At 48.6% G+C, this 12,572-nt stretch overlaps 1 protein-coding gene across 1 annotated transcript in view; it reads right to left on the bottom strand.

Moving 5' to 3' along the window:
- LOC149331039 (uncharacterized) overlaps window positions 1-12,572 on the bottom strand; it is a 228,505-nt gene that overhangs the window by 91,013 nt on the left and 124,920 nt on the right. The window contains exon 2 of the mRNA XM_089561761.1: window positions 3,804-3,968. Coding sequence (XP_089417887.1) covers window positions 3,804-3,933 — 130 coding nt within the window. The 5' untranslated portion in view covers window positions 3,934-3,968. The remainder of the gene's footprint in view (window positions 1-3,803; window positions 3,969-12,572) is intronic.

The raw sequence follows: 12,572 nt of genomic DNA on the forward strand, positions 1-12,572 counted from the left end.
ACTCCCTCGGCGGCACTTTCACTCACTGAATTCATTACCTCAATCACCCACCCACGCACTCTCACTCATTCACTGAATCACCCCCTCACTCGATCCCAGTGATTCACCCTAGCACTCACTCACTCTCACTTCCACTCATTCTACTCGCTCGCTCAATGTCATTCACTTACACTAACTCGCTCACTCTTACTCGTTCACTCACTCCCATTCACTTAATCTCTCACCCACCACTCACTAACTCTCATTCGTGCACTCTCAACGACTCACACACACCTACCCACTCCACTCACTCCGCTCACTCTCTCGCCCAAGCACACCTACCTTCTCTCACTCGCTCACTCCCACTCACTAACTTACTGCACTCACTCAATGTCATATTGATCACGTATTCTCGCCTATGCACTCACTCTCTAGCTACACAACCTGCAGAAGAAAACAGTGGGCGAGTTGGAGTGCAGCATTCGTGGTTTTCAGCGCAAAAGGACGAAGAAAGGGGGGAAAATGCACTCGTTCCGAGACCATGCATTTTTTTTTATTGAGACCTGCGCTTAAAGCCACGAATGCAGAGCCTGTCCCACTGGCCGGCACAGTATCACACTTACGGTCAAGTTCAGTGGTTCCATACCTGAAAAACACTGTAGCGCAGCAGCAGACGTAAACACAAAGAACAGAAACGAACACCACGGCCGCTGATTTCCGGCAACTTTTATTCTTCACGTGCAACCTATACCGGGTGTCCCAGCTAAATGTAACCAAACATTAAAAAAAGGCGAAGTGTCATAGTCGAGTGAAACCAACTCAGGGTTGTTCATAGTCACGTGGCCTAGTCTTGAGTATTTTATCGCTATTCAAAGTTGATTCATTAGTCAAGTTTAATTACCTAACTTTTTAATTATTGACATCAGGAAGAAAGTGTCAATGAAAAAGTTTTAGATCGCCTCGAGAAACCGCTAGTAGTGCTGTTTCCGTCAAGTTACGATTTACGTAGCTTCATTTGTTGGCCTTAAAAGAAAGTTATCACGTGACCAGCTGCTCGCTCATTTCTCTGCCCCAATGTGCACCCAAAGTCTCATAGAGGAGAGGACTTCAGATAAAATAGGATTTTATTCTTTAAGGCGCGTCTTGGGACGTTGAAGTGGCACAGTTTTCATGTGGAAGCTTTTTGTTATTGCGCGGGTTATTTATTTTTTATTTATTTTATTTATTCATACTGTTAACCCTCTGCATGAGGGTCATTACAGGGAGGGAAACATATACAGACACAAGTGCAATTCTCTTCGCTAAAAAAAGAAACACTCAAATGCACAGAATTACAGATTTGCACAGCAATCTTCCAGGAACGCGTTCACACCTATCACAAATTTGTCTACATCTGTTTGGTCCACAACGTCACTTGGTAGTTGATTCCAAATTTCTACAGCATCGGGAAAAAAGGAGTAGCGATAGACATCAGTACGTGTAATAATAGGTTGTACTACCTTACTGTGATTTTTCCGAGGGCAACGCTTCAGGGGAGGTGCAACATAGTGATGTTTATTAACTTTGACTTTATCATTCATTATCAGAAAAAAAAGTTTCAATTTCTGCTTTAGTCTTCTTACTTCTAGTGATTCTAGCTGACACTCTTTTAGCATTGCTGTGACTGAATCAGTGCGGCGGTATTTAGAGCATATAAAACGTGCTGACATCCTTTGCAATCTTTCCAGTTTCCGTTTTAAACCCTTTTGATGAGGACTCCACACTGCACTTGCGTACCATATGATTGGCCGCACGAATGTCTTGTACGCAATCAATTTAATTTCTCTAGTCGCATTCGGCAACTTCCTCCTCAGGAAACAGACCTTCTGGTAGGCTTTTAAATAGACATTTTCAATATGGGTGCGCCAGTCAAGATTATTTGTTAATGTCACTCCCAAGTACTTGAGACACTTTACTTGATCTAAGGAATTTTCACCGATATTGTATCGAAACATCATAACATTTTGCTTCCTTGTTACTTGCATGTAATTAGATTTTTGGTAGTTTATTTCCATACCCCATTTCAGGCACCACGAGTTTAACGACTGAAGACATCTATTTATGTTCATCTGATCTGCCGGGGAAGCCACAGGAGAGTAAATTAAACAATCATCGGCAAAAAGTTTCATTCTGACAGGCGATTCGACGATAGCAGAAATATCATTTATATACAATAAAAACAAAAGCGGACCTAAAACGGAGCCCTGTGGCACCCCCGACAGAACTTCACGCCTATTCGATACTGCACTTTCTATTTTGACGACTTGACAGCGGTTACTTAGATAGGCCTGAATCCATAGTACTATATTTTCAGCGATTCCTAATCTGCGTAGTTTAAAAAGAAGCTTATGATGCGGAACTTTATCGAAAGCCTTCGAGAAGTCTACACAGACCACATCTACCTGCTGACGTTCATCTATAGCCTTGCAAAAGTCGTTCACTGTTTCAATTAACTGCGTCACTGTCGAAAGGCCGGTCCGAAAACCATGCTGAAATGGACACAATAGGTCATTTATTTCCAAAAAATGAAGGATGTGTTTAGCTATTATGTGTTCAAAAACCTTGCAACATACGGAAGTGAGTGAAACTGGCCTGTAGTTTTTTACAAGAAGTCGATTACCGCCTTTAAATACCGGAACTACTATTGCGCTGCGCCAGTCACGAGGTAAAGAATGATCCCGCAATGACTTTTCAAATAAAATTTGCAAATAATATGATAACCACTCAGCATACCGTTTAAGGAATTCCGTCGGTATTTCATCGGGACCGCTCGATTTCTTCGGGTCCAGAGACAGCAGCTGCTGACAGATGCCCTCCCTATTGATGCGAATCTCGTGCATTGAGTATGGCAACGTGTAAATTGTTGTATGATCACTCTCAATGTCATTATCATCCCTACTGAAGACCGACTGGAAGAAATCATTAAACAGATTTGCAATATCGGTTTTATCAGTCACCTCATCGTTCCCATCCCTTACCTGTGTGATTGCGTTCTTTTTCGCTGAAAAATATCGCCAGAACTTTTGTGGTGAGCTTGTGAGAAAATTAGTCAGTGTTGTATTGAAGAAAGTTTTTTTCGAATCCAATAACACTGTTTTGAGCTTCTTTTTGATGTTTGAAAGTTCTGTCGCTCTATTTTTTTGCTTTCGTAGCCTTTTTACCTTGCGCTTTAACTGAATGATCTCTCTAGTGATCCAAGGATTGAGCTGGTTAAAGGCCGGTAAAAAAACTACTTTACGTAAATATTAATTTGCTGCAAATGTCCCAGTAAGGTGTTTCTCAAAGCGATCTACAAAGTTTCCATTGACACTTTGTTCCTCAAGTCAATAATTAAAAAGTTAGTTAATTAAGCTTAACTAATTAGTCAACCTTGAATAACGAAAAAATACTGCAGACTAGGTCACGCGACTCTAAACATCCCTCATTTGGTTTCAGACGGCTAGGACATCCCGTGTTTTTTAAAAGCTTGGTTACTTATAGCTGGAACACCTGGTATATATATATATATACATATATATATATATATATATATAGTGTCGATTACTTACAAATGCAAGTTCTTTGTCGCAGAGGAATCGGCATTTCTGAGTAATCCACACTGTTCGCACAAATGATTACATGTCTTTTTTTTTTTTTTTTCTGGCACATAAACAGGCTGCTCGTGAAGAATAAAAGTTGTTGGCAGTTAGCGCCATGGTGTTCATTTCTTTCTTTGTGATTACGTCTTCTGCTAGGCTAGTGTTTTTTCAAGACTATATGGACCAACAAGCGCACAAAAGCCGTACCTGGACCGACGTCGTCCCCGCACTCGGACGACGACGCTAGGGGGTCGTCGTCGTCGTCGGCCGCGGAGTCGCCCGGGCCTCCGCCGCCTTCGTCCGGAGGCTCCGGGAACCGCGGGGACTCAAACGACATCCTGGGACCCGCCTGGTCCGCGATGGCTGCTCCGGCTGCGGACACAAAAAGGGAGAAAAAAAAAAACACATTCACGCACCGGCAGACGCAGCATATCGTGAGACGGATCAGCCGCCACACGACGCGAACCCGTACGCACTAGGCGCCTAAGATGCTATAAGGCACTGTTTGCACCAACTTCCCCTAGTTCGGGCTAAAAAAGAAGAAGAAAGCACAACAGCGGCAGCCTTACAGTCCTTGACAGCCCCTTAGGTCCGCCATGTTCTTCCCAAAGGCGGTTCGTAGGCGCTGGTAAGTGTTTCAACGCAGCCTATATTTGTAAGCGCCGCGCAATAATACAAGGCAAACTTCACACAGCAGGGTTTACTGAAAAGCCGAAGTCATTAGAACCGCTATGGGCGCCCCTTTGTGTACAAGTCAGCAACAAAATGGCGGACGGACTTTAACAACAAACTGGTCCCACTTGAACAAAGAGCTGACGCAAGAACTGTCGTTTATACGTTTTGTTAGCACATCTGAGACTGGCATATTTTTTTAAGAAAACAAGAATTTCAGCTTTAGGCAGCACCTGAGTAGTTAGTACCGTTGTTGTTAAATCCTGTTCAGTACAATGCCTGATATGCCTTCATCAACAGAACTCCTGTATGACAACAGCTAAAAAACCTAGCAGCTCAACATTGCGGCGACTGATTGGAGACGCACTCTGTTCGTTCACAAAGAATAGAGGAAGACGGGGCCGCCTTACACAAAGGCAATCAACTTGTGCGCCCTAAATTGTTGACAGTAGTGCGCGACAGAGGAGGAGCAGAGGCCGATAATACTCGCGTAATAAGACTAACAACGACTACCGATTAGCAACATCATCAAACCAGAGATATATATTCCTGCATCGTAAGCGCCGCGAATCCTCCTACTTCATCGCTTCGTTTGTTGAATAGACTGCCTCCTCCACACAGCTGTCTATCCCCCTTCAGCTCGTACTTTCTGCCCCGCTAGAGCCAACCTCGTCCGCATAATGTAAGACTGTGTGTGTCCCCCCCCCCCCCCCCCCGCGCAACGAAAATCCCTGAACTTTAATTCAAAGGAGCAGTGGGAGGCTGTCCTACGCAAGCCAGCGCCTGATCTCCAGTACAAGATCCTTGATTGGGCTCAGAGGGTAGCGGAGGCCTACTCAGCCTAGGACCTCTCTCCCTCCCCCGCTGCCCCCTTCCCTCTTGGGATAAATAAAGTTGTCACTGGCTGTCTGGTCGCTTTCCTGGTTTTGCTTATCCGGACCCTTTAGACGAGGGTTGCCGGCGAACCGAATCAGCAACTGATCAAAAAGCTCAACACATGAAATACAGAAACGAGCTGTAAAATTTCAAAAACATTCCGTTTTCTACTGCAGCCACATTTTTTTTTTAATAAGCTCGTTATCCACATAGCGCGACGGCACTACGCCTCTGTACGCACCCATACGGGGACCACAAAAATCCTTCTTCAAGACAAGCAAAATGAAGCACAAGAATGCAGCACTTACGCGGACATTGCACATGCAACAAGAATTTCAAAATCTAACCACTATGTACGGCGAGAGTGAGAGAAAAACAAAACGAGCTGGAAAATAAAAATAAAGTGGTGAGCAAAAAGGGTGTTCACATTCTGAAATCCAGTGTCCACCAGAACCTTGTCTGGGCGGCGACAACTATGCCAACACGTAAAAACAAAACGCGTATAACGACGCCGCCTCATTGCAAGGTTGGAATTCTTCCCCTTTCTTTCTATCTTTTTCCACGCTTAGCACAGTGTCCGCTTTTTACAGACTACACGTTGTTGATGTGCCACCTATCGTTAAAATGCTCCAGCCATGGTATGTCACTGAATAAGATGAATTCCGCGCGATGCTATCAGCGAGCTTTCGATCGAAAGGGAGAGAACGGTAGCAGTCTCGACAAGAGAGATCGGCCGGCTATCGAGGATCGCCATCGCGCGTGCTTCGGCTTCTCCTTCGCATAACCGGCTCTCCCCGCGATCCAGCCAGATCCCCTCTTCTCCCCCCCCCCCCCCCCATCCAAGCCGAAACCAGAAATTGCCAGCAGGTTCCTCAATAGGCAGGACTGCCTTATTGCGAAGGTCAGTCGTCAGGACGGACACACCAAAGCACTTCTTTCTGGGCCCCGCTAGGCAACCGACGCACGAAATACCAAACGCAAGCGCGCATCGGAAAACACACGCACCACGTTGGGTGGGAGCTGCGGGGAGGAGGCACCGGTACAAAAGTAGAAACGACGCCTAATCCCCCGCGGGCATCAAGCAAGCAAAGGCAAAAGAGAAGCTGCCGCCCTTGCCCGCCACAAGCGCAGATAGGAAACAGACCGAGGAGGCCCTCCATAACGAAAGCGGACGACATCCCGGGGAGATGCCGAAGAGCATGCGGAGAGCAGACGAGCGAGGAGGCGCGCGCACCCGGGTGCGAGAGTCGGCCAATGAGGAGGAGAACGCTGGGGAGGGGAAAGGGAGAAAGCAGACGCCGTGGACGACAAAGCTAGGCAGTCGGCGCGCGCTCACTCCAGCCGCCCGCTTGCGGCTCTAATGGCGGAATCAGCCGCCAGAGGGAAGCGTCGGAGTGTTATGTCGCCTGCTCACGCCACAGGCCCATTCAGACACACACAAAAAAAGTGGGTTGGCGTACGGCCGTCGTATTACGATGGTAGCCGGCACCGGTGAACGTCGGGCAATAAAGCTTGATTTCGGGAGCCGTGCACGCACGCACACTCGAAGGTGGGCACCGTGTATTTTCGGGCGGTCTGACGCAGTCTAAAGGAAGCGACACACACATTCGACGGAGAAAAGTTTGCCGAAACGCATAGGCCATACGTGCGTTCTGCAGCGCGAGTTTAATGTTCAAACTTCCCCTCGAAATACGAAACAGGTGGCACCAGTTTACTACAGTGCCACCAGTCGTGCACTGTAACGTTGCGGAACACCGCTACGGCATCGCATTTGCGTTGCCGGAAGGGGGGGGGGGGGGGGGGGGTGATGTGGCCAGTGGGATGGCGAACATGCCGTATCCGCGGGAAATTATGTCGCACGCAGGCAACTCTAATGGCCTTCAAAGACGTTACTTGCGCTGCCGGCAAAATCTACTCTGCATCAACAGTACCGAGGAGATGAAAAAAAAGAAGTGCTTTGTCGCTTTATGTACCGCAAAATATTTATTTATCACCATATTGTATATGTTCTAAAGTAAATAAATGACTAAATTTAAGTAATCATGCCTGCTCCTTGCTACAGATAAAGTTAAAGCTGCGCAGTGCGCTCCACTTCATTAAGTAGAACCGTGTTCAGCGGGAGATTTTTGGCTTGTTGCACTGTACAGGCCGTCTACTGACTAACAATAATAACACACCGCTATTTCCAAATGAAGCAAAGTATGCACTCAAACTAGGCCATTGCCCCTTCTCCGGCTGTAATAGCGTCAAGGTTGGTAGCAAACGTCCGCACAAGTAAGTGGGCCAACGGATTCGAAAGGTTTACCTTTCCCTCGGGAAAGCGTTTTCTGTGTCGCCGTTCATGCTTCCCTTGAGCTGATCAGACAGTTGCGTGCAGTGATGCAATTCAGGGCGTGCTCTCATGGAAACTGGCATTTTACGACATCCCTTTGCTTACACTAGGGAGAAATTTGTCTTAAAATTTTTCTTCATGGAACTTGAAAACACTTCTCTTTCGTTCGAGGATATATTAAACGTACGGAGATTAAACCGCCAGAACAATATTGGTTATCTTCAGTCTTTCCTACCCATTTGGAAGTGGCAAGCGCACAAAGACCTGAAAGTGTGCCCCAAGATCAGCTACATTTGCCGAACTTGTAAATAATAAAGTGATGTGCATAAAGCTAACACTCCGCATGCAAACCGAAGGCTGAGAAAAAGTCACACAAATAGTGCAAGCGAAACTTAAATGAAAGTTGTGCACTGCTGCTCTTGTTACACGCAAAGGAACGAAATATCGCGAAGGAAGTGCAGAACATGCAAGATAAAGTTGTACAACATGAACTGGTGGGCGAGTTGGTCTGACATATTTTCTAGTGAAGCAGCGCAACGGCACAAGGCCAACGGTCAGCGCTGTGTTTGTCCTCTTCTTCCGTTGGCCTTGTGCCGTTGCGCTGCTTCACTAGAAAATATGCAAGATAAGCGAACTCTCCAGGCTGTATAGATTGATAATCCATGTGATAGGTCCATATTTTCCCGAAATTGAGGGATAGAAGGGCCACCAGGGGCTTCGTCGCGTTTCAAGAAAAGCGTAAAGTGTACAAACGAGGCAGTTTTCATAAAAATGGGGAAAAATACCACCGTGGCGAGAACGACTGAAGCCGGAGTAGCTATCTCTATTGGCCCTTTTCCGATATCTGAGCTAATCATGGCAGTTATGTGCTACTGTGCGGGCTCATACACTCATAGACCAAGTCTATTAGAAAGCATTAAAACACACAGCACTATTTATTTTCCCTCGGAACGAGGGGGGGGGGGGGGTGGCATGAAAGAACGTAATCCTTTATACAGCCGCGCAGGGTTCCGAGCACGCAGAGCGCTAGGCGCCATAATAGGCGCAACTCTGAAGGCGAGGCCCGGGAAAATTACAAACGCCGAAACTCTTTTCCGACGAGTCCTGGAAACGTCTACAGCGCAAGCGCAAGTCTGGTAAACAAAGCACCAGCAGTCGCACTTTCTTGGGCATAATGCTCATTGTGATTTCTAGTTTACCGTATGGTTATACTTTACTTCCCTTCCTCCTCCTACAGCGGAACCCGAGCGCGCTTTGTACGCCTTCCCCCTCGCGCGAAAGTGCAACAGCTTGACATCGCAATCTGTTCAGAGCGGAGGAGTTTTGAAGCCCGAAATGGGCGCCGCTCATCGCAACCGAGACGAGACCCGGGGCCTTCTTCCTTTCCCGACTGGAGCGCGAACATTTTCTTCCTCTCCTCTCTCTCTCTCTTTCCTTATTCCTTTCGTTCATTTTTTTCTTCTTCGCCTTGTGTCTTCACCCTGGCGTGCATGGTTTGACGGCGTAATGTTTCATTTGTTGCGCTCCCCACTTTGGGCGCCAGAAAGGGGAACACCTTGCGGCACAAAAGCGCGCCCAGCGCCGTTGTGCGCACAGTGCGACGGGAAAGAAAGAAGAAAAGAGGGAGAAAGAGAGTGCGAAGGAGAAAGAAAGAAGAAAAAGATCCTCCAATTTCGACAACTCTTTGTGCTCGAGTTGATGGCAGCGAGGCGAAGTGCAGAGAGCGAGAACGCCAAAAGCGAATCGGGGGACAGAGGGGGAAGGGGACAACACGGAGAATGACGCGCGGCCTGGAAGTATCGAGAGCGAGCGGCCGGGGGGAAATTGGGGACAGATAAAGTTTTCAAAAGGAACGGCTGCGCACCGCTTGCGCCCGGAGAAATCAACCGCCCTGAAAGGGAGACGACGACCGCGGCGATCCGAGAGGCGGGCGGTGGGTGTTATATATATATATGAAGGACTGGGGCGAAACAATCGCGGGTTCGCAAGAAAGAGGAACGCAGGTTCTGTGATCGCCTCTTCTTTCAATAGTGAATGCCGAAAAAAGAAAGGCACTCTCGTCGGCTACGTGCGCACAGTACTGCGCACACAGCGCTGAGTGTGGGATTGTCTGGATGGGCACTGAGCTCAAAGTAATACAGAAACCAATAAAAGGCAGAGCGTCACAACTCATCAGCGCAAGAACTCTGGCGACAGCTAGAGTTTCACGCAAAGAACGCTGCGGTAACCGCACCAAAAATACAAACGGCAAGTTCGCGAATTGTATTTTTTTCTCCATAACATAGAACATTCGTGAAGCATACGATTTCAGCAGCGCGAACACGGTTAGGAAAAAACAGACTGAAGGCGGACAGGACAGAGCGCTGACTATGGATTCCCACCAACGTATGGATTCCCACCAACCAGCCCGCCAGATTGTGTTATTCGTGAAGCGGAGCGCAAGCGCTTAGTGGAGACACCAAATTTTGAACCTATAAAAAGCCTGCTATGGGATTCCTATGTATGCAAGGGCACTCACGGCCACGTGTTGGACACAACAAACGTTTAAACAATATTTTAATTCGGTTCCGAATATTACCTAAATGCTCACTTCTCGCGATCTAGACCCATCGCTAGCGCCATCAACGCTGACGTCAAAAGGTATGTAGAAAAACAAAGTTTTAGTGACGTCATACCAAAATACAGTGACGTACGATGAGCGGGGCACAGCCAGAGCCACGTGAGCGCAGTCGACGCACCAGCGAGCCGCATTTGCTGCTAACCGCCACTCGCTCGGTTAGTTTTGTGCGAAAAGTGAGCGCGATCTGCGGCGCGCCGCTGCAAACAGCGTCGCAACGTCCGATTGCAGCTCGTCGCCTGCGTCCAGCTTGCTAGATGTCAACGGCAGGCCGCTCGCGGCAAACGCGACGGGAAGCGGCAGCCGGTGTGAGCGCGGAGAGCGGCAGCGCCATGACGACATAGGGCGCACTCCTTGGAGCCGGGCGGCCTGCGCCAGTCTTCGTGCCGACCGCCGGCGTCTGAAGAACGCGATAGTATTGTTTGTTCACGTTCATAGCAAACGGATATATGAATATCAAAAATGCATCGTTTCTGACGATCGTTGGCAAATACCGAGTTCCTGGTAGAAGTGATCACTGCGATGCAAGCAAATTTCATCCCATAGCCGCTTTTGTGCTGTTGCTGCCTGGTGCGGTTCGCCTGCCGTCTGCTAGCTCCGTTGCTGAAGACGTCGTGGAAATCGAACTTATCTTCTATTATGGGACGAGTTCACAGTAAAGGGATGCCGAGCGGAGCATGTTTCTGAGCGCTGGCCAGTCCCGAAGCGTCCTCAGCTGCGGAGTCGATGCGAAACCATCTAGGCCTAGCGACGACTAGGGCAGTCTGGGACCAGCGCGCAGGTCGTCGCCCGGCGTTGCCGCAGGCAGTGCCGTTGCCGAAAGATCCACTTTTCGCACAGTCATGCTGTCGTATCTCGAATCGAGGAAGCATCCTTTCTGGTAGCATGGCTGTTTTGTATTTTCTGGTGCGGCCGTAGTACGTCGAGCCTGCCGGCCGGTCACCAGCCTGGATACCGTCTGCCGACGTCGTAAAAGCGAGCTAAAGAGTGTTCGGTAACGTAAATAATAAACCATGGGACAAGAAATGTGAAAAAGTGTCATTTTTGAGGATCGCTGACCAATACTGAGCTGCTGGTAGAGGTAACAACTGTGATATGAGCAAATTTCTTGCCACAACCACCTCGCAGCTGCCGCTGACCCGACGTTGGGGTCCGGCTCGCCTGGCCCCCGCTACTCCGCTGCCGAAGGCGTCGAGGAGATTGAGCATACCATTATTTTATTGTGAGATGATGCTGTTGACACTAAAGCTATATGTGAAAAGTAGGCCTTCTATTACAGCGCAGGCGACTTTCGAAGCGCCGGCCGCTTGCGAAACAGGCTATAGGTCTAGCGACGACCACGGAAGCCAGGCTGCAGCAGAGCTCGTCGAAATTTCCGGAGCCCTTCACTACGGCGTCTCTCATAGCCTGAGTCGCTTTGGGACGTTTAACCAAATAAACCAAACCAAACCATCTTTTCTTGTGATATTTGTACACCGGCCATCCCAAGCAGCGCTCAGGTAAGCTGCACGGCGGCGAAGTGTGACACCGGTTGTGGGTGCAGCTTGGGTAGAGCGGTGCAGCGATGCTTACTCGCATTTTGCAAAGTGTTTCGCATCCTCACGCGAACCCGCGAAGGCGATATTAGCGTGCGATCAAAAAAAAGTCGATGTCTTCACTCATTGGAATCAGATCCGTGAGAATCCGAGCTGCTGGGACTAGCCATGCCGTTGTTCGTTTTCATGCGCTGGTCAGCACGTGTGTGAGAAAGCAGACGATGCAGCAGTAGGTGCGTCACAACTTTTGTGGGCCCACGTGACCAGGCGAAGCAGTTGATCTTCCCCCTCTGTGACGTCACTGTCCAACTCGGCATTCCGAAACCGAAAATCGTTCACCTAAAGATGCGATAATAAATTATTCACTGTGAATATATGAATCTTTGAGTGTGTATCATGCTTCCTGGAGCCATAAGAAACGTTTGAAACTAAGAACGCGCCAACCACAAATTTGGTGTCCCCACCCCTTTAAAACTGCAAGCAGTGAGCCATTTCTGTGGATGATGATGATGAAAACATTTATTGAAAGCCACAATGCCTTAGTTGAAGGGAAGGCTGATCGGGTCCCTAGTCCGGGACGCCGTTGGTGAAAGCCGCTGCCCGTGCTCTGGCGACGAGGGCTCGTTGTTCCTCGACGTCCGAGCTGGACAGGGTCGCCTCCCAGCCCTCCCGCACTGGCTGATTTATGATGTCAATGCTGTCATTTTTCTGACAAGCCCATACAATATGGTATAGGTTGTAGGGTCTGCTCGCGGGCAAGTCAAATCCCGCGCCGCTCACCGCGGGTAGTCTGGAACCCTTCTTCCCGAGTGGTGGGGCGGGGGGAGAGAGGCGAGGAGAAAGCCTTTATAAGGCGAGACCGGAGAGGCTCGCGGTCTCTCGCTCTTGGACCAGCCCTGCCGAAAGGACCACCTGACCCAGCTGCCACGACGACGACCGGCCCC

The sequence above is a fragment of the Amblyomma mixtum genome, chromosome 9, assembly GCF_055824585.1.
Source record: "Amblyomma mixtum isolate Tamu chromosome 9, ASM5582458v1, whole genome shotgun sequence".
NCBI classification, from domain to species: domain Eukaryota; kingdom Metazoa; phylum Arthropoda; class Arachnida; order Ixodida; family Ixodidae; genus Amblyomma; species Amblyomma mixtum.